This window comes from Hypomesus transpacificus, chromosome 1 (genome assembly GCF_021917145.1).
Source record: "Hypomesus transpacificus isolate Combined female chromosome 1, fHypTra1, whole genome shotgun sequence".
NCBI lineage: Eukaryota > Metazoa > Chordata > Actinopteri > Osmeriformes > Osmeridae > Hypomesus > Hypomesus transpacificus.
The window spans coordinates 11,059,651-11,080,878 of NC_061060.1; the positions used below are offsets into that span (position 1 = coordinate 11,059,651).

The 21,228-nt window shown below is 48.1% G+C and overlaps 1 protein-coding gene, 1 long non-coding RNA gene and 1 other non-coding gene across 3 annotated transcripts; all 3 read right to left on the bottom strand.

The window, feature by feature from the left end:
- Positions 1-514: 514 nt before the first annotated feature.
- Positions 515-17,271, bottom strand: fgfrl1b (fibroblast growth factor receptor like 1b). Its single transcript, XM_047018237.1, has 7 exons — positions 17,010-17,271; positions 16,798-16,889; positions 8,168-8,440; positions 2,821-2,916; positions 2,363-2,641; positions 1,766-2,119; positions 515-1,673 (listed from the first exon to the last, which is right to left on the bottom strand). Exons 2-7 carry the CDS (start codon positions 16,868-16,870, stop codon positions 1,297-1,299), a joined length of 1,452 nt encoding a protein of 483 aa, XP_046874193.1. The 5' UTR covers positions 16,871-16,889; positions 17,010-17,271; the 3' UTR covers positions 515-1,296.
- Positions 17,272-18,871: 1,600 nt separating this feature from the next.
- Positions 18,872-20,897, bottom strand: LOC124467951. Its single transcript, XR_006956129.1, has 6 exons — positions 20,883-20,897; positions 20,542-20,743; positions 20,096-20,154; positions 19,710-19,768; positions 19,453-19,517; positions 18,872-19,139 (listed from the first exon to the last, which is right to left on the bottom strand). It is a non-coding gene; the product is annotated as an uncharacterized LOC124467951 (long non-coding RNA).
- Positions 19,866-20,066, bottom strand: LOC124471106. The gene has a single exon (XR_006956486.1). It is a non-coding gene; the product is annotated as a small nucleolar RNA SNORA74 (small nucleolar RNA).
- Positions 20,898-21,228: the final 331 nt, after the last annotated feature.

Here is a 21,228-nt window from a genome sequence, read left to right on the forward strand (position 1 = left end):
ACACCAAGCCAGACCACACTGCCCTCTCTGACTCTAGTTCACTGCAGAAACAACATTTTCCCACTTTTTCCTTCATTGAAATACATTTCTGGCAAACACATTGAGGCACAGAACAATAATGGATGTTTGATTGCAAAATATGATTGTACAGCCAGGAGCACCAGAGAAAGATAAGGGGGGACTGTTGGTGTGGCTGATAACTGGGGTTCCATACCTAGTTTAGACCACGTCTAAAACACTCCTGTTCCTGGAGGACTGGCTAAAAGATTCATTGAATTGTTTGCTATGCTTTCCAAGAAAAAATTAAATACTGAGTTTCAGAACTGGCCAGAAGGGTGATCTGCATACACAACCAGGCCAGATGTTACCAATACAATTCATATTTCTGTTCCTTATTGCTCCGTTGCGTGTTTCCAGACACATCTACAGATATACTACATAAGAAAACACACTAAATAAAATGAATCACTAAAATATCTTTTTTGGTGAGCTATAAAAATGACAATGAACAAAATGCACGTCCTTTCTAGATTTATATAAAAATATACCTGACAAGAAATTAGAATATTACACCCAGTGCCAAGAGAGACTTCTGCAGTTCTGACACACACACACAGTGAGTAACATGGTAATACTGTAGTTCTCAGGCACAGTTGGATACATATCATTGTTAATATTATACAATAGCTGAATACAAAAATAAAAAAAGCCCTTTTTAACATTATTATCCATTTGTCTATCCGTCCATTTTCCCTGATGAGTTGTGCTCTACTCTTGGAGTCTCACACCCTAACATCCTCTTACAGACAACACCACAGCTAGCGTAGCAGCTAACAGTCAAAAGCTAGCTACACTTAACACTTAAACATTCTGACGAGTACACTTTGGTTTATTGGTCACAGTTGACGTTTTGAACACACAGAGGCTAACTCAATTATGTACAATTTTGTTTCGTGGAGGCTAACGTGGTGGCACATTCCAGTACTGGGTCAGCTCCAGTCCATGTTAGGGCGTGGAATTTACGTTAATTGGAACGTAAATTGGAATTCATTTCCTAAATCTGACTGGAAGCAGGAAGTGTACAGCAGGAAGTGTGCTGTTATTCAGCAAATGCACCATGGATGATGTAGTTCATATCTTTGGGGTTCCATCTGTGTGGCTCATCGTCCCTTGCTTGTAGTCCATTGATGGGTGTGAGTAGCAGCAGTGGCTTAGGGACAAGACCACGAGGGTGGAGTGTGTGTGTATGTAAGTGTGTGCGTGTGTGTTTGTCTGTATGCGCTCACTGGTCCGCGATTAGCACTGGTAGTGGAAATGCTGGTGAACCTTGCCTTCCATGTGTGCGTGGGAGTGTGTGTGCGTGTGTGTGTGCATGTCCGTGTACACCTTAGTGCAGACCTTGGGGGCAGCGCATTGGGCGGCCGGGCTCAGGCCCAGGAGTCTCTGAGGGGGGCAATCGGGGGCGGGGGGATCCTTGTCTGAGGGTGGGAGGTGGTGGTCTCGGTGTGCAAGGGCACGGGGGGGCAGTGCTGCGTGGCGCCGGCGGCTGTGGCACAGCCAAAGGACGATGGTGCCCATCATGAGGAGGGCAGCAGCCGGGATGCCGACGATGAGAGGCCAGGGCAGGCCGGAGCTCAGGTGGGGCGGGGTGACTGTGTTCTCCACCTGGGGATCTGAACACACACACACACAAGAAAAGAGAGGTCACGTGAGGGTAGAGAACACATACATGGATGCAGACAAACACACACACACTGCCTCCTACCTGGCAGCACGGTGAGGTAGGCGCTACGAAAGCTGTAACCCATGGTGTTGGCGCCCAGACAAATATACATCCCCGCGTCCTCTTCCGTAGCCTTGACGATGGCCAACTTGTTGAGGTAGGAGCCGTCGGGCCGAGACCACACCTCACCTGTGGGCAGAACCACGAAATGCTGACCTCCGACCTCCAGGGTGGAGTTGTAGCGCTCCTCCGCCCCCATGTCCACCCTCTTCAGCCACTGGACCACGGGCTTGACATCGCTGTGGACCCGGCACTGGAAGGAGGCGGTGCCGCCAAACTCCACGGTCGTGTTGACCGGGTGAGTCCCCGTTAACACCGGCTTGCAGTGGGAACGCTCTGAGGGAAAGAGAGAAAGAAGGAATGAAAAATGAGAGAAAGGCCAAAGAGTGACAGAGAGAGAGATAAAAGACAAAAAAGAAAGATAAGAGACCAAGAGAGAGAAGATCTGAGCTCTATTGACACTTAACCCACAATAACGACCACATCACCATCATTACACATCTCACCATCCTTTCAATAGCTGGTGTGTATATAACTACTCTCTACACGTGCCCCCCTACCCTGACCCCATTCCCATACCTATGACATCCAGCTTGTATGTGGCGTTGATGTGGCCGGCGGGGTTGGTCACCTGGCAGGTGTACCTGCCACCGTCCCCTGGCTGCAGGTTCTTCAGGGTGAGGGTCCACTGGGGGCGGGTATCCCTGCGAGGGGGGGGTAGGGGTGTTTGGTCCTTCCACCAGGCGATGGAGGGAGGGGGGCTCCCCGTGGCCTGGCACTTCAGACGCACAGAGCTACCCACCGGCTTGTAGAGGACACGGCGACGCATTTTGGTCGGCTGGCTGAATCTGGGCTTGACTAGGAGAGGGAAGAGGGAGGTGGGCACACGATGATGATGTCCCAGGGATTAAGTCACTAAGGTCAGGTGTATGGCATGAGAATATTGAAATCTGGATGACGAATCCCCCGAGAGCAGCCCCAGACTCTTAGTGTGTGAGAATTTGTGTGTGTGGGTGTGAGTGTGTCTGTTGTCTCACCCCAAGGTTCTCCAGTAGGGTTTGGCTGGATCAGTTCAGCACTGGGTTCTGCTGCCACAGAAGGAACACTGGTCTGGCTCACCACTACTGTATCATCTGAAACACACGCACACACAGAGGAATAGTAAAACGGGTGTGTGTGTTGCTCATCCAGCTTTGGAAGGATGACTGGTGATGTTGAGGGATCTATGCTGGAGTCTAGACATGCTGATGTAGCTGTGGCCTCCAGCAGGGCTAACAGACAAAGCATGGCCGAGTGTTGAAGAACTGTGTGTAATCTTCTCTGTGTCTGTCAGTTATAGAGAGGGAGGCCTGTTCTCCTAGCAGCCGTCAGAGGCAGAGGCAGGGAAGTGGAGACAGAATTAGGATGGGACAGGCAGGAGGGCAGCAGGGAGGAGAAGAGTAAGGTTGACTGAGGCAGGGGGGGGGGGGGGTGAAGGTGATCAACACACTGGTGAGGTAGTAGTGAGGGGCTGGAGGCAGGGGAGGCAGGACTGAGGTACTTGAGGCAGTAAGGCAGGAGTGAAGGACTGCAGGCAGGGGCGAGGGACTAGAGGCAGGGGTGAGACAGGGGTGAGGCAGGCCATGCTAACAGAGCAGCATTGTTGCCTATCCCAGGTTCCCCTGCTGCCTCCACCAGGAAGGCCTGTTGACTTAACCCTGAGCAGGAAGCCAATTAACAACCCTCAGCTCTACCACACTGGCCAATGGGGGGTGAGAGGGGGCGGGGGGGGGGGGGTTGCTAGACACGCCCCTCTGGAACCACCCACAGGAATGTATAGAGTACCTGTTCTAGCCCTGCTAGACTGGGCACACACACATGGTCTCTTTCCATGGCAGGGATGTTTGGGGTGTTGGACAGGACTGAGAGCAGGTCGGAGGCCGGAGAGAGTTGAACCGTGGACGGTCTAATGAACAGATGAGAAACGTTGGCCAGTCCAAACACAAACTCTACGCAGCTGTCGCTGCCAGCACAGGATGTGATGAAGGAAGGAAAACACACTCAGCCAGAGCTGTCTCTCTGTGTGTGTGTGTGTGTGTTTGTGTATGTGTGTGTGTGTGTGTTTGTGTGTGTGTGTGTGTGTGTGTGTGTGTGTGTGTGTGTGTGTGTGTGTGTGTGTGTGTGTGTGAAAGAAAGGAGAGAAAAAGTGATGCTAGCAGAGTTTTAATATTGTGGATTGGGGACTTTTCCTCATCTTCACACACACACACACACACACACATACACACACACAGAGGGGCACAGGAGTGGAGACGGCGGGTCTGGTCCTGGGGAGACCGGGCTAGCCTGTGTTTATAAGGCCACATGTTAGTTTTTCCTTCTGAGGAGGAACTTAAAAGGAGCTGTGATCAAACAGCTTCATTCTCCATTCATACCTGGAACACACACATACATGGTCATGAAAGAGTGTGTGTGTGAGAGAGAGAGAGAGAGAGAGAGAGAGAGAGAGAGAGAGAGAGAGAGAGAGAGAGAGAGGGTGGGTGTGTGAGTGTATGAAGGCCTTTTTGGAGAAAAGACCAGGTTTCAGTGACCCCCACAGCAATGACTGAAGTAAACAAAAATCAAAAAAGGAAGAGAGAGAGGTATTTTTGACTTTGATCTAAAAAAGCTAACTTGTGGAGGGAAGGTGTACAGTACTACTGCAATGAATGAACTTTCACCTTAACACACAATCTACACTGACTCGCATTGGTTTCATACTTAAATCCATTACAGTAGCCAAGAAATGTGTGTGTGTGTCTGCCTGAAAGGGCTTTGTGAAACCATGGTAGTCAGGCAGGGAGGGAGCTAATTAAAGACAGCCTAATTAGTCTCTCCGCTGTTCTTTTTACTAACCACCGCCACGCCGCAGGAAGTGACCTCAAGTTAACCCCTCCCTGGTAGCTGGTAGGCTGTGAACAGTTCCTCTTCACTAACCAGGAACTTAAGGTGCTCACTTTGACTCTTTCCGACAGCCAGACTGCCAGACTACAGCCAGCCAGCCAACCAGACAGACAGACAGATAGACAGGGGTCTGGTCTTGGTTTGGGTCTCCATGTCACTACTGCAGTCATCTGAGCAGGAAACTAATGAAGAGGGAGTGGTGTGTGTGTGTGTGTGTGTGTGTTTGTGGGTCCTGCAGTCATTCATTAACACTGAGGTTGTGACTTGCTGGAAAATAACCCCCTTCTCCCCTGGAATGGAACAACCCGGAACACGCCTGCACTTCTGAAATACCCCACTGTGGTCACAGCACTCCCCTCTAGCCTGACGACACAATCGCGCGCGCACACACACGCTCGCCAAAACCTGTCTCACGACTACACACACACAGACCCCCCCTAGACACTCTCAGCGGTCTGGAGCTGGCCTGCCAGGGTAATTTTGATACAATTATCCATTTAAGTGAGGGAAACGTGGGCTAAACTGCAACACATGTACCTCTGCCTGCAAACAAAGAACAAAGGGTCCCAGAGGTGGAGCTGCACTACCAGGCCTGTCATAAAACCTCCTGCACCAGAAGGCCCTCTGTGAGGACAGACCAGAGCAGACTGCTGTCTGACCAAAAGCCACAGTCTCCTCCACCACAGGGACCAGAGGGACAACTGACACCAGGACTGTGGGTGGGACAGACATACAGGCATAGAGACCGACAGACACTTCAGATGACAGAGACAGACAGACATACAGAGACACGCGTTGGAAAAAATGTAATGTTGGATTCACCTGTCTTTTAAAGTCAATACCAAACAAACATGCGTGGAACAACTTGACCATGTTTCAAGACAGACATACAGACAAATAGACCCACAGACAAACAAACCGACCGACACCTACTGGCAGACACAGCCAAGCCAGCAGACAGGTCAGTGCGGAGGTACAGTAGCTGATAATACTACGGGCGCAGGGTGTGTGAGGTGGGACTCAGTCAACATGTCAACATTTACTCAGGTCTCCTCACAGCAGCAGACAGCAGCAGTACACAAGCAGGACAGTTTAGCTCCATCCCTAACCGAGCACCTGGTTCCATGACCTACTTTGTTTTTAAGATGAATCCGATTAGGGTTAGGGTTTAGGGTGGGAAACGTCTACAGGACTGCACTGTAGCTCTCCAGGAACAGACTTGGAGATCCCCACAACCTCACTTCCTCACTCACCATCAGAAGCGATTACACACAATTTGACATGATGTCATGATGTCTGTCTAGCTGCATGGCACGGCTGATGAGAGCTTGAGTACACAAAGGATCTCCTATCAGCAGGGAGATGTGTGTGTGTGTTTGTGTAAGCAGGTTTCATATTTGTGTGATGTCGTCAGGCCTGCTTGTCAGGTGAGAGCACCTGAGCGTGCAGGGGTCTGGGGTAGAAGACAGAGAGCAGGGACAGACATGCTGCTGGCTACATCACAGCAGCTCCTGTTACACCACGACACGCAGTCACACACACACACATTCAAGCAGAAATTTGAGGTTCACCTCTCCCCTCCTCCTCTCTCCTCCTCTTCCCAACCACCTCTCCCCTTTCACCTTCTCATCCCTCCTCCTCTGTGCCCATGCATGTTGTGAGGCAGGCTGTGCCAGGTCAGGTCTGTCACAGTGACAGCGGGAGAGATCACATGTCTCCTGGTGCACTACCTCCCTGGATGCGGGAGAACACCACAGCCTGGCTGGAGTTCCCCTGGCCTCACACACACACACACACACAGACACACGCACCCACACACACACACAGACACACACACACACAGACACACGCACCCACACACACACACAGACACACGCACCCACACACACACACAGACATACAGACACACACACACACAGACACACGCACCCACACACACACACAGACATACAGACACACACATACACAGACACACGCACCCACACACACACACAGACACACGCACCCACACACACACACACAGACACACGCACCCACACACACACACACAGACACACGCACCCACACACACACACACAGACACACGCACCCACACACACACACAGACATACAGACACACATACACACACCCAAGCTCACACACACATACAAACAAACCCACACATTAACAGCACATACTGACACTCGCAATATCATTTATGTAACACAAACACACACAGACACACAGACACACAGACACACACATACACACGAGCACACACGCCAGGTCTGAACTGGGACTGAAAAACGGCCCAGGACTTTGAAACGCAAACCGGCCCACGGCTGTGTATTATTATAATATATAGATTTTTTTGTCTTATGCCGTTTGACCGGCCGTTCGGGAATTCTCGACTCTCCCGACGGCCAGTCCAACCCTGACGCATGCACACACACACAAACAAACCCACACATTACAGCACATGGTGACATGTGCAATACCATTCATGTAACACACATGCACACACATACATGAAGAGTTAATGACCCAGTGAGCGGTCAGCAGGTCAGTTCTACAGAGACCAGACCAAGGCAGGCGTTGTAACTCAACTGTCCCACAATCCTCTCTGGGACCTAACAGGAAGACAGCCGGCTGCTCTCAATTCTCCCTACCCCTGACACACACACACACGCACACACACACTCCTTTCACAGTTTAGTCTCTTCAGTCACCAATAAAGTAGCCCCCACTCACAGACTCCCCCCAGGTTCCCTGCTGCCCCCACCGACCAGGAACAACAACCTCATAACCCCCCCCCCCACTGTTACCGCACCTCAACATAACAACCCCTCCCCACCCCTCCCTCCCAACCCCCCCTCAAACGCCCTCCCTCAACAAACAAAACATTTGCTCTCCTCCTTCAAGACATTTTGTAAGTGTGTGTGTGTTTTGGTGTGTGTACATGTGTGGGCATCTGCCCTGCTGTGCGTGTAAACTAAGTAGCAGTGTATAGTGTTTCAGCCCTGATAAACATGTGCGGTCTGTGTGTGTGTGTCAGCAGGTAAAGAAGCAGCCCTTTGTTCTCAGGGTGTGTGTGTAACCTCTGCAGTGTCCTCTCAGTACCAACAAGTCAGCAACGGTCGTCGCTACGGCTCCAATGTTACAGTTCCACTACGGCTGAACCCACTCCCTCTGGGCCGGCTGAATGAAACCATGTTCCCATGATGTTGCCACGTTTGTGTGACCGTTTTTGCGTGTGCATGAGGCGCGTACGTTTTTGCGCGTCTTTGTATGTTTACGTGGAGAGGGTGCGTTTACAAACTTCTGTTCGCCTTTGTGTGTGTGCCCGTGTTGTTTAGATCCCCTCACACAACGACAAGTGTTTGTGTGTGTGTGTGTGTGTGCAGATCCTCACCTACAATGACTGTGTTTGCCTTTGCGCGCGCGCATGTGTGTCTAACCGTGTGTGTGCAGCAGATCCCCACCTAGGACGACAAGCGAGTAGTTAACAGCCACGCTGCCGAACCCGTTGGTGACCCTGCAGACGAAGCTGCCGGCGTCGCCCTCCTCCACCTCCCGGATCCTCAGCCCCCGCTCCAACACACGGTAGCGGCTCCAGCCAGGGTTCACGTTGCGGCCATCCTTCACCCACAGCACCAGGGGTGGGGGGTCTCCCTCCACGGGACACGCCAGCCGGACGCTGCGGCCTACCCAGGCCGTCTGACGCTCCTCCACTGGCCGGCTCACCCAGGGCGGGCCTGGACACACACACACGCGCACAGACAAATACACACACAGAGAAAGACACAGACAGACAGACAGACAGACAGACAGACAGACAGACAGACAGACAGACAGACAGACAGACAGACAGACAGACAGACAGACAGACAGACAGATGAGGGAAACATTATATTAGATATGGATCTTCAACTAATCAACATCAGTGCGATGAAAGTGCTTTTTAGGGGAGTCATGCAACAAGGAGCGACACAGAACTTGGGGTGGGGGGGAGGGTCTCACAAGAGAGGTTCAACCAATTGGAGAAGAGCATGGAATGACATAGTGATAGAGGACGGGGAAGGGGGGTGGGGGGAGAAAGATGGAGAGGAGGGAAGAGAGTGAGGGAGAGAGGGGGGGAGGCAGATTGAGATGGAGACCAAGGGGTTGTGCTCAGTTATTCGAGGGGAATGTCTTGTTATTCCTGTCAGGTTTTTTTTCTGCCTGCTCATTGCGTGCACAGAGTTCTTTTCATCCTGTCCGCTCAGCAGTCGAGCTCCCACGAGAGCTGCTTTCCACTTCCCCTGGCCCTGCGCACCGCTGGTGTGTGTGTGCACGTGTGTGTGTGAGTGTGTGTGCTCATGTCTGTGTGTATGTTGTGTGTGTAAGTATGAGTTTGTGCGTGCCTGTGTGAGTGGATACAGTGCAAGAGTGTGTGTCTGGGGGTGTGTGTGTGTGTTGGACAGCACCCCTCATTCATGCCTGGTACTGTCACATCCTGTGGCGTTAACAGCAACAGGTGGTAGAACAGCCAACTTTATGGAAACAGAAACACTAAACTGAACCTAAAATGTCTGTTTCTCTGCCTGGCTAAAGGTCTGTGTGTGTAAGTGTGTAAGTCAAAGAACTGTTTTCACCTGGAGCATCTGGTAGACTTCCAGGAAAGTGCCAGAGGAGGGAGAGAGATAGAGAAAGAGAGAGTAAAGTGGAGCAGAGAAGTGGAGCTTATTTTCGGTGCAGGCGTACAGTTACAGAACATTCCTCAGAGTTAGACTGAGATGGTTCTGTGCTCCAAGTGAGGACCAGACATTTTACTGCTCCATGAATAGAATTCCAGGTAGACAGAGGAGACCTGGTCCCTCCGGAATAGGAGAGCAGAGTGGTTCCTTCTGTCACAGAGGTGTCTGGTTGTCACGGCAGAAGATTTAAAGTGGCTTGGAGAGGGGAGTGAGGGGGGGACAAGGGTCACGGGTATGAGGGAGGGGAAGGGGCGGGGGGGGGGGGGGGTGAAGGGAGGGGGGTTGAGAAGGGTTGGGTCCACCACCAGTCAGTAGGCCTGACTGGATCTGTTGGCAGATGAGGCGCCAGCCAGAGAACCCCCCAATCTGATCTGACACATGCACACACGCAAACACACCCAAGCACGCACATACACAGGCAAGGACGCACACACACACACAGTTCTGAGACACATAACAGACAAATGCTCTAAAGTAACAGGCAGGAGTGTGTAGAGTTGACAGGAGTGAGCTGCTACTCCCTTTATACATCATCTGTGTGATTGTGTGTGTTTGTGCGTGTATGTGTGTGTGTTTGAGTGAATGTGTGTATTTGTGTGTATTTGTGCTTTATTCAAGCTAGATAAAAGTAACCAACTAAAAGACAAATGAAGAAAAGAAAGACAGGCAAGTCTGATATTAATTTCACTCTCAACGCTACAGACATCTGCATTTGAGTGAGTGTGTGTGTGGGTGTGTGGGAGTTTGAGATGGTGGCCTAGACTCCGGCAGAGGAACAAAGAGCTTCAAACAGCACACCACAACACAGCTCCAACTTATAACAGCACAGGAAGTGGCACATACATATTGCATGTGTGTAAGAAAAATAGACAGACAGAACATAATATATATACATACATACAAATATATACTGTATTTAGTATATGTATACAGTATCTTTATAGAGATATGGACAATGAAAAAAATAAAAAATAAGAGACCACTGCACCTTGTCTTTCCTTACAATTTTGCGTGAAGAACAGATGGGTAAAATTTGCAGTGGCCTCTAAAACTTTGCCCCTTCTGTTCCTCACTCAAAATAAAATGGGTTTTTATTCCCAACTTTAAAAAAAGGAAAAGAAAATGTGCAGTCGTCTCTTATTTTTTTGCAGTTGTATATGGTATAGAGAGATGTTGATAACGAGAGAGAAAGTAAGAACGAGAGATTCTTATCAATTAACCAAAAGAGTCTGTGTGAGGAGGAAGAGAAGAGGGGAACAAGGCTAAGAGATCTACCAACCCTAAACTGGTCCAATCCTGGTCCTGACAGAGAAGAGATCTATTGGCCCTGAGCTGGTCCTATCCTGGTCCTAAAAGGAGAGATCTACTGGCCCTGAGCTGGTCCTATCCTGGTCCTGAGAGGAGGAGATCTACTGGTCCTGAGCTGGTCCTATCCTGGTCCTGAGAGGAGGAGATCTACTGGTCCTGAGCTGGTCCTATCCTGGTCCTGAGAGGAGGAGATCTACTGGTCCTGAGCTGGTCCTATCCTGGTCCTGAGAGGAGGAGATGTACTGGTCCTGAGCTGGTCCTATCCTGGTCCTGAGAGGAGGAGATCTACTGGTCCTGAGCTGGTCCTATCCTGGTCCTGAGAGGAGGAGATCTACTGATCCTGAGCTGGTCCTATCCTGGTCCTGAGAGGAGGAGATCTACTGGTCCTGAGCTGGTCCTATCCTGGTCCTGAGAGGAGGAGATCTACTGGTCCTGAGCTGGTCCTATCCTGGTCCTGAGAGGAGGAGATCTACTGGTCCTGAGCTGGTCCTATCCTGGTCCTGAGAGGAGGAGATCTACTGGTCCTGAGCTGGTCCTATCCTGGTCCTGAGAGGAGGAGATCTACTGGTCCTGAGCTGGTCCTATCCTGGTCCTGAGAGGAGGAGATCTACTGGTCCTGAGCTGGTCCTATCCTGGTCCTGAGAGGAGGAGATCTACTGGTCCTGAGCTGGTCCTATCCTGGTCCTGAGAGGAGGAGATCTACTGGTCCTGAGCTCCTGAGCTGGTCCTATCCTGGTCCTGAGAGGAGGAGATCTACTGGTCCTGAGCTGGTCCTATCCTGGTCCTGAGAGGAGGAGATCTACTGGTCCTGAGCTGGTCCTATCCTGGTCCTGAGAGGAGGAGATCTACTGATCCTGAGCTGGTCCTATCCTGGTCCTGAGAGGAGGAGATCTACTGATCCTGAGCTGGTCCTATCCTCGTCCTGACAGGGAGGGGGCTGGGGCAGAACAGTTCTATTGTAGCAGCATGTTTGTCTAGAGAGATAGGAGCATCAGACAAACACACCAGGCACAGGAATTCAGCTCCTTATCACGGCCAAGATTAGAACCTGTGTGTGTGTGTGTGTGTTTTGAGTGTGTGTGTGACATAAGGAAGATAGGGGGCCTTGGCAAACATAGCTAGGTTTACAGCTGCTGTTTACCTCTGATTCACCCCAGTAAATATGTGTGTGTGTGTGTGTGTAAGTGTAAGTGTATGGATATGTGTGTGTTTGTGGCGGCTTCTCCACTCAGCAGTAGGTGAACCATGTCTTGACCTCTCTCCTATGCACTATGCAGAATAACTCACCCCTCTATGAATCTTCCATAGATAGACATTACCTGGTCCTCCTCTGGGAGAGCAGAGCAGAGGAGAGATAAAGATCAGGAGGCCCTCCCATCCTTCCATCCTTCCTTCCCTTCTCCCGCTGTGCCACCATGGTCTAACCATCAGGAATGCTGCTGTTCTGAGAAAACCACAGGACTCAACTAGCCACCTCCACCTTCATACAGTGCCCTCCAAAAGTATTGGAACAGTGAGGCCAATTCCTTTATTTTTGCTGTAGACTGAAAACATTTGGGCTTGACATCAAACGATGAATGTGAAACCAGAGATCAACGTTTCAGCTTTTATTTCCAGGTATTTACATCAGGATCTGATGCACAAATTAGAAAATATCACCTTTTTGTTCAAACCCACCCATTTGTCACGTGAGCAAAAGTATTGGAACATATGACTGACAGGTGTGTTTTGTTGCCCAGGTGTGTCCTATTACATACATTATTCAATCAATAAATACCACTGAATGTCTACACTCAGGTTCAGATTGGGTAAGATAGGTTTTGTCTATGCAGACTGTATTCAGAGGTGAAAACAACATGAAAACCGGAGCGCTGTCTTTGGGTGAAAAACAAGCAATTGTGAGTCTTAGAGAAGATGGAAAATCAATCAGAGCCATTGCAGAAACATTGGCCATAGCCAGTACAACCATTTGGAATGTCCTGAAGAAGAAGAAAACTACTGGTGTACTAAGTAACAGACGTCGAACAGGTAGACCAAGGAAAACATCAGCAGTTGATGACAGAAACATTGTGAGAGCTGTAAAGAAAGAACCTAAAACAACTGTTAGTGAGATCAGCAACAACCTCCAGATGGCAGGAGTGAAGGTATCACTATCTACTGTTCGCAGAAGACTTCATGAACAAAAGTACAAGGGCTACACCAGAAGATGCAAACCACTCATTAGCAAGAAGAATAGGAAGGCCAGGCTGGAATTTGCCAAAAAGTACAGAGATGAACCTCAAAAATTCTAGGACAAAGTTTTATGGACTGATGAGACAAAGATTAACTTTTACCAAAGTGATGGAAAGGCTAAAGTTTGGAGAAAGAAAGGAACTGCTCATGATCCCAAACACACAAGCTCATCTGTGAAACACGGTGGAGGTAATGTCATGGCTTGGGCTTGCATGGCTTCTTCTGGGACGGGCTCATTAATCTTCATTGAGGATGTAACACATGATGGCAGCAGCAAAATGAACTCGGAAGTCTACAGAAACATTTTGTCTGCCAATTTAAGGAAAGATGCAACCAAACTGATTGGCAGAGCCTTCATCATGCAGCAAGATAACGACCCAAAACACACTGCCAAAACAACAAAGGAGTTCATCAGGGGCAAGAAATGGAAGGTTGACTGGCCAAGTCAATCTCCAGACTTAAACCCTATAGAGCATGCATTTTACCTGCTTAAGAGGAGACTGAAGGGAGGAACCCCACAAAACAAACAACAACTGAAAGAGGCTACAGTGAAAGCCTGGGAAAGCATCAAAAAGGAAGAATGCAAAAGTTTGGTGACGTCAATGGGTCACAGACTTGCTGCAGTTATTGAAAGCAAAGGATTTGCAACTAAATATTAAGTCTTATTCACTTAAATATGTTTTAAGTATATCTGTTCCAATACTTTTGCTCACATGACAGAATGGGTGGATTCAAACAAAATGTGATATTTTCTTAGTTGTGCATCAGATCCTGATGTAAATACCTGGAAATAAAAGCTGAAACGTTGATCTCTGGTCTCACGTTCATTATTTGATGTCAAGCCCAAATGTTTTCAGTCTACAGCAAAAATAAAGGAATTCGCCTCACTGTTCCAATACTTTTGGAGGGCACTGTATGTCCCTCTGTTCCTCCCCTCTCTCCTCCTCCACCTCCTCCTCCCTGTACACCACTCCTCTCCTCCACCTCCCCTTTTCTCCCCTATACCTCTCCTCTCCTTCACCTCCTTCTCCCTCTCCTCCACCTTCACCTTACTCTCCACTAGCTCCAACCCTCCTCTCCTCCACCTCCTTTTCCCTTATTTCATGCCTCAGGACTGCACTCTCTTTCACTCCTCTCTTTCCCCCCATCTCATCCTTCCCTTCTTCACCTCCCCAACCCCACTCATCTTCTCCACGCCGTCCTGTCCTCTCCCTCTCTCACGCAGGCTGTGTTCAGACCTCTGACTCAGTGTGACAGGCTAAAGACCAGGGAGAGGGGGAGGGAGGGGGGGAGAAAGGATCTTGTAATCCCTGTAGTTAAAGAACCTATAATCCCATCTGTAGCACAAAGACCTGACATGGGGAGCAGCTCCACACACACACACACACACACACGTACACACACATGCGCCCCCACACACACATGCACACACACACACTCAGATATACAGCCTGGTCTTGTGTGAGCACACAGCCCCGGCACGCTAAGTCCACAGGAATGGAGAGAACAATGGAGGGAGGAATGGAGGGATGACAGGATCTCCCAACCTCTCTTTCACTCGTGTACTGCCCCTCTCACACCTGTGCAAACACAGCGCTCCCAGGTAAGAATAGGGCCCAATACAAAAACACACACATGCACACATGTAAACACATGTGTACACCATAAACTGGAGTATGGTAGAATGTTTGGAAACGTTAGTTATGTTCCCTTTGCCTTGTAGACCTGGGCTACAACATTCTCTCTCCTGTTTGGTATGTCCTACACCAGGTCTAGAATATTCTCTTTCTCTTGTGGTTCTATAAAGACCACCGGTTCTTCAGCACCCCAGGGCTGAGGCCCAGACCAACACAACAGGCTCATTAGCTAGCCTTGTTTACCTCCAGCTGCCTCTCCTCTGCTCACACACACATGCACACACAGCGCCACGCTAACCCACATCCCTGCTACAGAGACCGCCACGCGGCTGGGAACCACTTCAAAACAACAATAATGAGGAGGTTTTTCTTCTTCCAGCAGAGTTTAAAGAGCATGGAGGTGAGAGGGAGAGAGAGAGAGAGAGAGAGAGAGAGAGAGAGAGAGAGAGAGAGAGAGAGAGAGAGAGAGAGAGAGAGAGAGAGAGAGAGAGAGCAGTGGGAGTCTAAGGGGTTTGGCAACAGCCTCTTTGCATGCTGACTAAGAATATGATGATAACACTGGTTGATGGGCTACAAAGACTGTTGCCAGAGCAAACGTCAGATTCGCATCCCATTATAGGTCTGTTTTCCAGATTAGGATTTTAGAGTACTTGCTAAACTAGCTGTGGGTTACACACACACAGAGGAACACACACAGGTAAACAGCTTGAGCCACTCTGCATCAGAACAGCTAGCAGGCTTCGAGGGACACACACAAAGTAGCTGGGGCCGGCACCACCAGATACACGATCAAGCTGTTATCAGTCAGGTATTAACCAGTTGTCTACCACTTACTGTATCCATCACTTATCCACCACAGTCCGCCACTATCAACCATTAGCTGCTTAATGATGCCAAGCAGGAGTCCAGGAGACATTTCCTCCTTCTAACACCCCCCCTCCCCCCCACAACCCACTCACACACAATGTATGAGCACACTTAATGGTCGAGTAAACAAAGAGAACAATAGGCTGATGACCGCAAGGGTCAGTGCGACCTCTACGCCCCATAAAGGCTGCTGTGGCCTTCCTGGGTACCTGAGGTCTGGGTGCCACACAAACACACACATACACACAGGTATACTGCAGGTCCCTACACTAGTCCATAAAGCTGCACATTTGACTAATAATCCTATTTAGAAGCTATTTGCACATTCTTACTCAGGGGGAACTTTCTAGAATAATTACCATTCTAGAGAATCTACATTATACACATCAACAACAAATCAATAGAAACACACACAGACCGCACACACCGCTCCCTCTGGACAAGACAGAAAAACAGGCCTTTCCCCCTCCTCTATGACTCCACCTGATCTGAAGAGGTCTTGGTTTCCTCTGATTTAGCTTCACAACCTTTCTACTTTACTTAAAACACAATTTACACACCTCTGTTCTTACCAAGCTTGTAGATTCCAGCCCTCCAGACTCTATATCCTAGCCACAGCCTCACATCCAGCCTCAGAACCTAAAGCCTCAGAACCTCCAGCCCCTACCCTAGATACAGCCTCAGTCCTCCAACGTCTATACCCTAACTACAGGGTAAATACCCTAACTACTAACTCAGCCGTCCAGCCTCAGCCTTAGCTCGAGCCTCAGCCCCAGTCCTACAGCCCTGGCCTCAGACCCAAGTCTTCCAGCCCCATGTGTGGTATGTCAGTCAGCAGGGCACCCATCAGCACCGTTTCCTATTAAACACTCTGCCACTACATGGATTGTGTCTCTCTCTGCTTGATATGACTTCACATCAGAGTGAAGACAGAAGCCAAAAGGAGTTCACTGAATTGTTTGATAAATTCCTCAGGATTAAACATGCGAGAGTAGCCGGTGCCTCAGCTGAGTTAACTCCAACAGAAACATTGACAGAACAGAAACATTGACAGAACAGAAACGGCAGTGAATAAAGAATTTGGTGTGAAAATGAATTTCCTTATTGGTAAGACGTTTCTTGGAAAGATTCTCAAAATGTCCATACAAAAGTCTCGATTAATATTCATCTGATCTCTATCCATGCTCATTTTTATTGGCATACGTGAATTCAAACATGGGCTATAATAAACTGCATATGGCTCAGAGGAAACTCGTTTGGACAAATTACACATATGGACAGCATACCACTTCTCTAATTATCTCGGGGCCCCTTTTGAGGAGTTAATCTTACCTTTAGCCTCACACAACGAGAGCAGAGTGAGCAGAACAGCGCACAGAGACACACACGCGTCCATCCAGATCATCTTTCGCTAAATTGAAAGTCTGTCGAGACACGAGAATTCAGTCCTAGTAGTAGTAAAATAGTTTATATAATGTACCAAATTACATTTAAATTCTTCGAAATGACCGAATTCAATGCATGCCTGTAAGTTGGATACTTACATTTTTTTCTCCAGCCAAAGCAATGTTGTTGTGAATTAATACCAAACAAAGTTTTACTGGCGTTGAAATCTACTTTACTGCACAATGAACCGAATATGAATCCTTCACACATTTGACGTTCGAATGTGCGACATTTAATAGTGCAGGGTCAAAAATGATGAAAAGGATAAAGGATCAGTCCTTTCTGAAACAAAAGTGCTGCGCCTTGTTGCCTCTCCTCATCCTTCTCGTGCTGTTCTGCATCTCTCAGCTCTCCACGATGAACAGCCGCACAGCAGTCACTATGCCACAGCTGGCCACCTCTGGCCAATCCAGGACCAGCCTAAGACGGCGATCATATGCAGGTGCAGCATAATAGCGCCCCCTTGTGGTCAGAGTCCGTCTACGGATACCCATAATAGACATTCTCTGTTGTGGTTCATTCATGTTTCATGTTTCATGTTTTATATTGTCAGGTGCACAGAACAACACAAAGTCAGACTGGGCACTGAAATTCTTGGGACAAGACAATGCAAGCAACCTGGCATAACATAATTTATAAGTACTAAGAAAATAGATAACATCATTTACATTTAGTCATTTAGCAGACGCTCTTATCCAGAGCGACTTACTGCAAGCACAGGGACATTCCCCCGAGGCAAGTAGGGTGAAGTGCCTTGCCCAAGGACACAACGTAATTTCAAGTTCAAGTCAAGTTCAAGTATTAAATTTGTCAGGTACACAGAACAACACAGGGTTAGACTGGGCACTGAAATTCTCCAGACAAGACAACACAAGCACCTGGCATAACATATAAGTACACGGAACATAATTTACATCTATGCTGAGTTTAAATAAGTGAAACTTCCTAAATATACAGATAGCAATAAATAATTGACTATACTAACCCTAATACTAAAACTTCCTAAATTACAGATAACAAATAGTACAGTATACTAACCCTAAATGCACATAAAACCTGTTTCAACCCTATAATCTAAGTGGAGTACAGTACAATAGTGCAAATTTGCAGGTCTGTGACTAGTCAATGACCATACAGGAGCCTGGTGGCGAGGTACAGTAGTGCAATGTTACTGAGTGCAACCAGTAGCTGAAAGTGACAGTGCAACCAGTAGCTGAAAGTGACAGTGTATAAGTGACTAGTGTGCAGTAAATAAATGTCCATATCAGTGTCCATTCAGAAGCCTGATGGCCCTTGGGTAGAAACTGTAGTCCAGTCTGTGTGTGCGCGACCGGATGCTGCGGTAACGCCTGCCAGAAGGCAACGGGGTAGAGAGACTGAAGGATGGGTGGGAACAGTCTTAGAATCCTGCTGGCTTTCCTTAGGCAACGTGTGTGGTAGGTGTCCTGTAGGGCTGGGAGCTTCCTGCCGATAATGAACTCTGCAGAACGGACCTCACTTCGTAGGGCCTTACGGTCCGTCTGTGCAGCTCCCATACCACACTGATGCAACCAGTCAGAATGCTCTCTACAGTGCAGTAGTAAAAATTAGTGAGGATGACCGTCCATGCCAAACTTCTTCAGTCTCAAGGCGTTTCCGGGCTACAGACCACATTGTCCGTGTGAGCAGACCAGGTGAGGTCATTGCTGATGTTCACCTCGTAGAATTAACGCAACCCATTGGGACATATTTTAACGCATGTCCCAGCTGTTGTTGCTGCAGACATGCAAGTCCAAAAATGCTATTCAATATGCACATCCATGCATTGACTTACAGGGGAACAGTTAATTTGTATGAGTAACAATTGAAAACTGACATGACAGTTTTGATCCTCCCTTTCACACATTACTACAAGTCAGAACCTAAGTTGCAGCCAGTGACACTTTGTATCGCAACACAGGGGAAAAAAAAAAGAAACTGGTTGCAGTTAACTTGTTTATTGCAGAATTTACAAGTTACAATGCATAACCACACCAAGCCAATTTGAACCTAGCTGACATTTCAGCTCAATTTGCAGTAGCCTTTACATGATGAGATCTCTCCATACCAAATCAGCTCAACAATTAATGGGTACTTGTGCTTCAACTCGACATGAACGGTCAAAGTGCAGACGTTTCAAACGTTGACGCGCATGTCTTCTCCTGACTTGAACAGCCCGAGTGTCCCGTCCTAAATCCAGTTGGCATTGCCTTTGGGGGAAGAGAAAAGTTAATTACCTAGTGACATGGTAGAGGGAGTGTTGCACTTCTGACTTAAAGGTTTGTCTCAGGTCTTCTAGTCAGATTATTGTAGATTGAGCCTACTTTAACCTGTGCCAAAGTCCTGCAGTCTCTCTGCCAAGGTTTTTGAATTCACAGCGAGGGAGGAAGGCCTCCGCCATGAGAGTACACACTTGGGTTCACAGGTCATACTAATAAACTCCATTCCTCAAACCACTTTAGGATAATTTAATAGAAATACCTACACCTTTAGCAATCAATTGTAGGATTATTATAATCATACCTTGGAGTTGTACTGAAGTAGTGCATCAGCTCATCCAGGCACTCTATGCTGTGGGTCTACAGTTCCTGCAAGATGAAGCAGACAGGATGAGTCGAGACAAGAAAATGCACCCCACTGGATTAGGAAGGTACTGTGCTCAGGGTTCCGATGTGTCATCATCATAAAATAAGAATGATGTGTTGATAGTATCATCACTGCACACGCAAGTCATTTCATTGACAGAAATATGTGCAAGCACAAAAGTTTCTTGAACTCACCCTTTAAAGAACAAGTATGGTTGACATCTTCATACAGCCATTGTAATTCACAAGTTCACCTGGAAACCACATGGAGACCATTAAAACCACGGACTCCACATTGGCATCCTCATTCACTACAACACATCAGGGATACTCGTACAAGACCCATGTTTTGGTGTTGAACCCCAAACCAGGACGGCCCCCGTGTACAGAGGGACAGTCCACTCTCAGAGGGGCACAGCCCTGCCGCAGCCCAGCACAAGCAGACACTAAAACAGTGTCCACCCGACCAGGCCAGATGGTGGGGCGATTCTCTACCAGCAATGTAACACTGATCGTGGCACGGAAGGCCATGACAGCTGACTGACCGCTGGGAGGGTTAACTAGCCAGTCTGAAACTTTACCTTAAATGCGTCATGTTCCAATATGATCTTCAATGTCTGGCTCTGTAAATTGGTAAGACCTAAACAAACAGAACCAAATTCAGCAATACTGTTAGCGTCAAGCTAAAGCGTAATAGCTAGCTACATCCAGATATGGTTGAGTTGGACCACGTGCAAAACGTCGCACGAGGCAGGCTCAGCTCGCCTAGGTCAGTAAATCGTACATGATACACTAGAACTACGAGGACGACTATTGACATTTAAAATGACCCACTAGCAGTTCGTTACTCCATACAAACGGCCTGTTACATTGTGATACTGTATTGCCTTTGAAAGTGACCACCTTAGCACACTAGCTACAGCAGTTTGTTAACAAAAAGCAATAAGGCTCTGGTTATTGCTAGCATACACAAGCTTTCATTTGTGAAACGTTAATACAGAAGGTATCGCATATCTTCGTCACTCACTTGGGTTTCGCTGATTTGAACATTTTAATATAACTCAACATTGTCATGCCTCTTCACTCCTGGTTGACCGCAGATTGAGAAGTTGTAAACGCGGCGCGCACGTTTATATAGCCAATTGCCGCCATGGCTGATGGGATAGATGCACACGGACTGCCCTATGACGTCACTGTCATCACAGCGTCGTGCGTCCATCAATCTGAATCTGAATCAAGTTTAATCGGCAAGTGTACACAAACAAGGAATTTACTATGTTAGGCTGGTGTACAGTAAACGTAAAATGAACATAGAGAATGTAAAAATATGCGTTCGGTCTTTCAATATAAAATATAAAAAATACTGACAAATACAAGCCTGACGTTGTGTCTGATAACTCTCCGTTGGGCTGTGACTATGGGGCGTGTTTCAACCGAACTCGTAAAACAAATGCCTCTTCGCTCAATTGGATGGACCTACAACCAATTGAGCAACGTAATGTTGTTTTTTGAAAACGAATTCAACCCAAGCGCTCCTTCGTGACGTTGTTGATTACGTTACTATTAATCATCTGTCCATCATCGTATAAAGCCCGCCCGGACAATTTCATTGTATGCAACAATTTTGTGACAATTCACACACATTTTCTTAGTTTTATTACCGTCAGACCATAAAGGGTCCTTCTTTTCAGATTATGTACACAAGGTCTGGAAA

Excerpts from the sequence above, each read along its gene's own strand:
- fgfrl1b (XM_047018237.1), bottom strand. The coding sequence starts at position 16,870 with ATGATCTGGATGGACGCGTGTGTGTCTCTGTGCGCTGTTCTGCTCACT. Across the intron at positions 2,917-8,167 it reads CTACTCGCTTGTCGTCCTAG|ATGATACAGTAGTGGTGAGC; the intron begins GTGGGGATCTGC and ends CGTGTGTTTCAG. Across the intron at positions 2,120-2,362 it reads ATACAAGCTGGATGTCATAG|AGCGTTCCCACTGCAAGCCG; the intron begins GTATGGGAATGG and ends TCTTTCCCTCAG.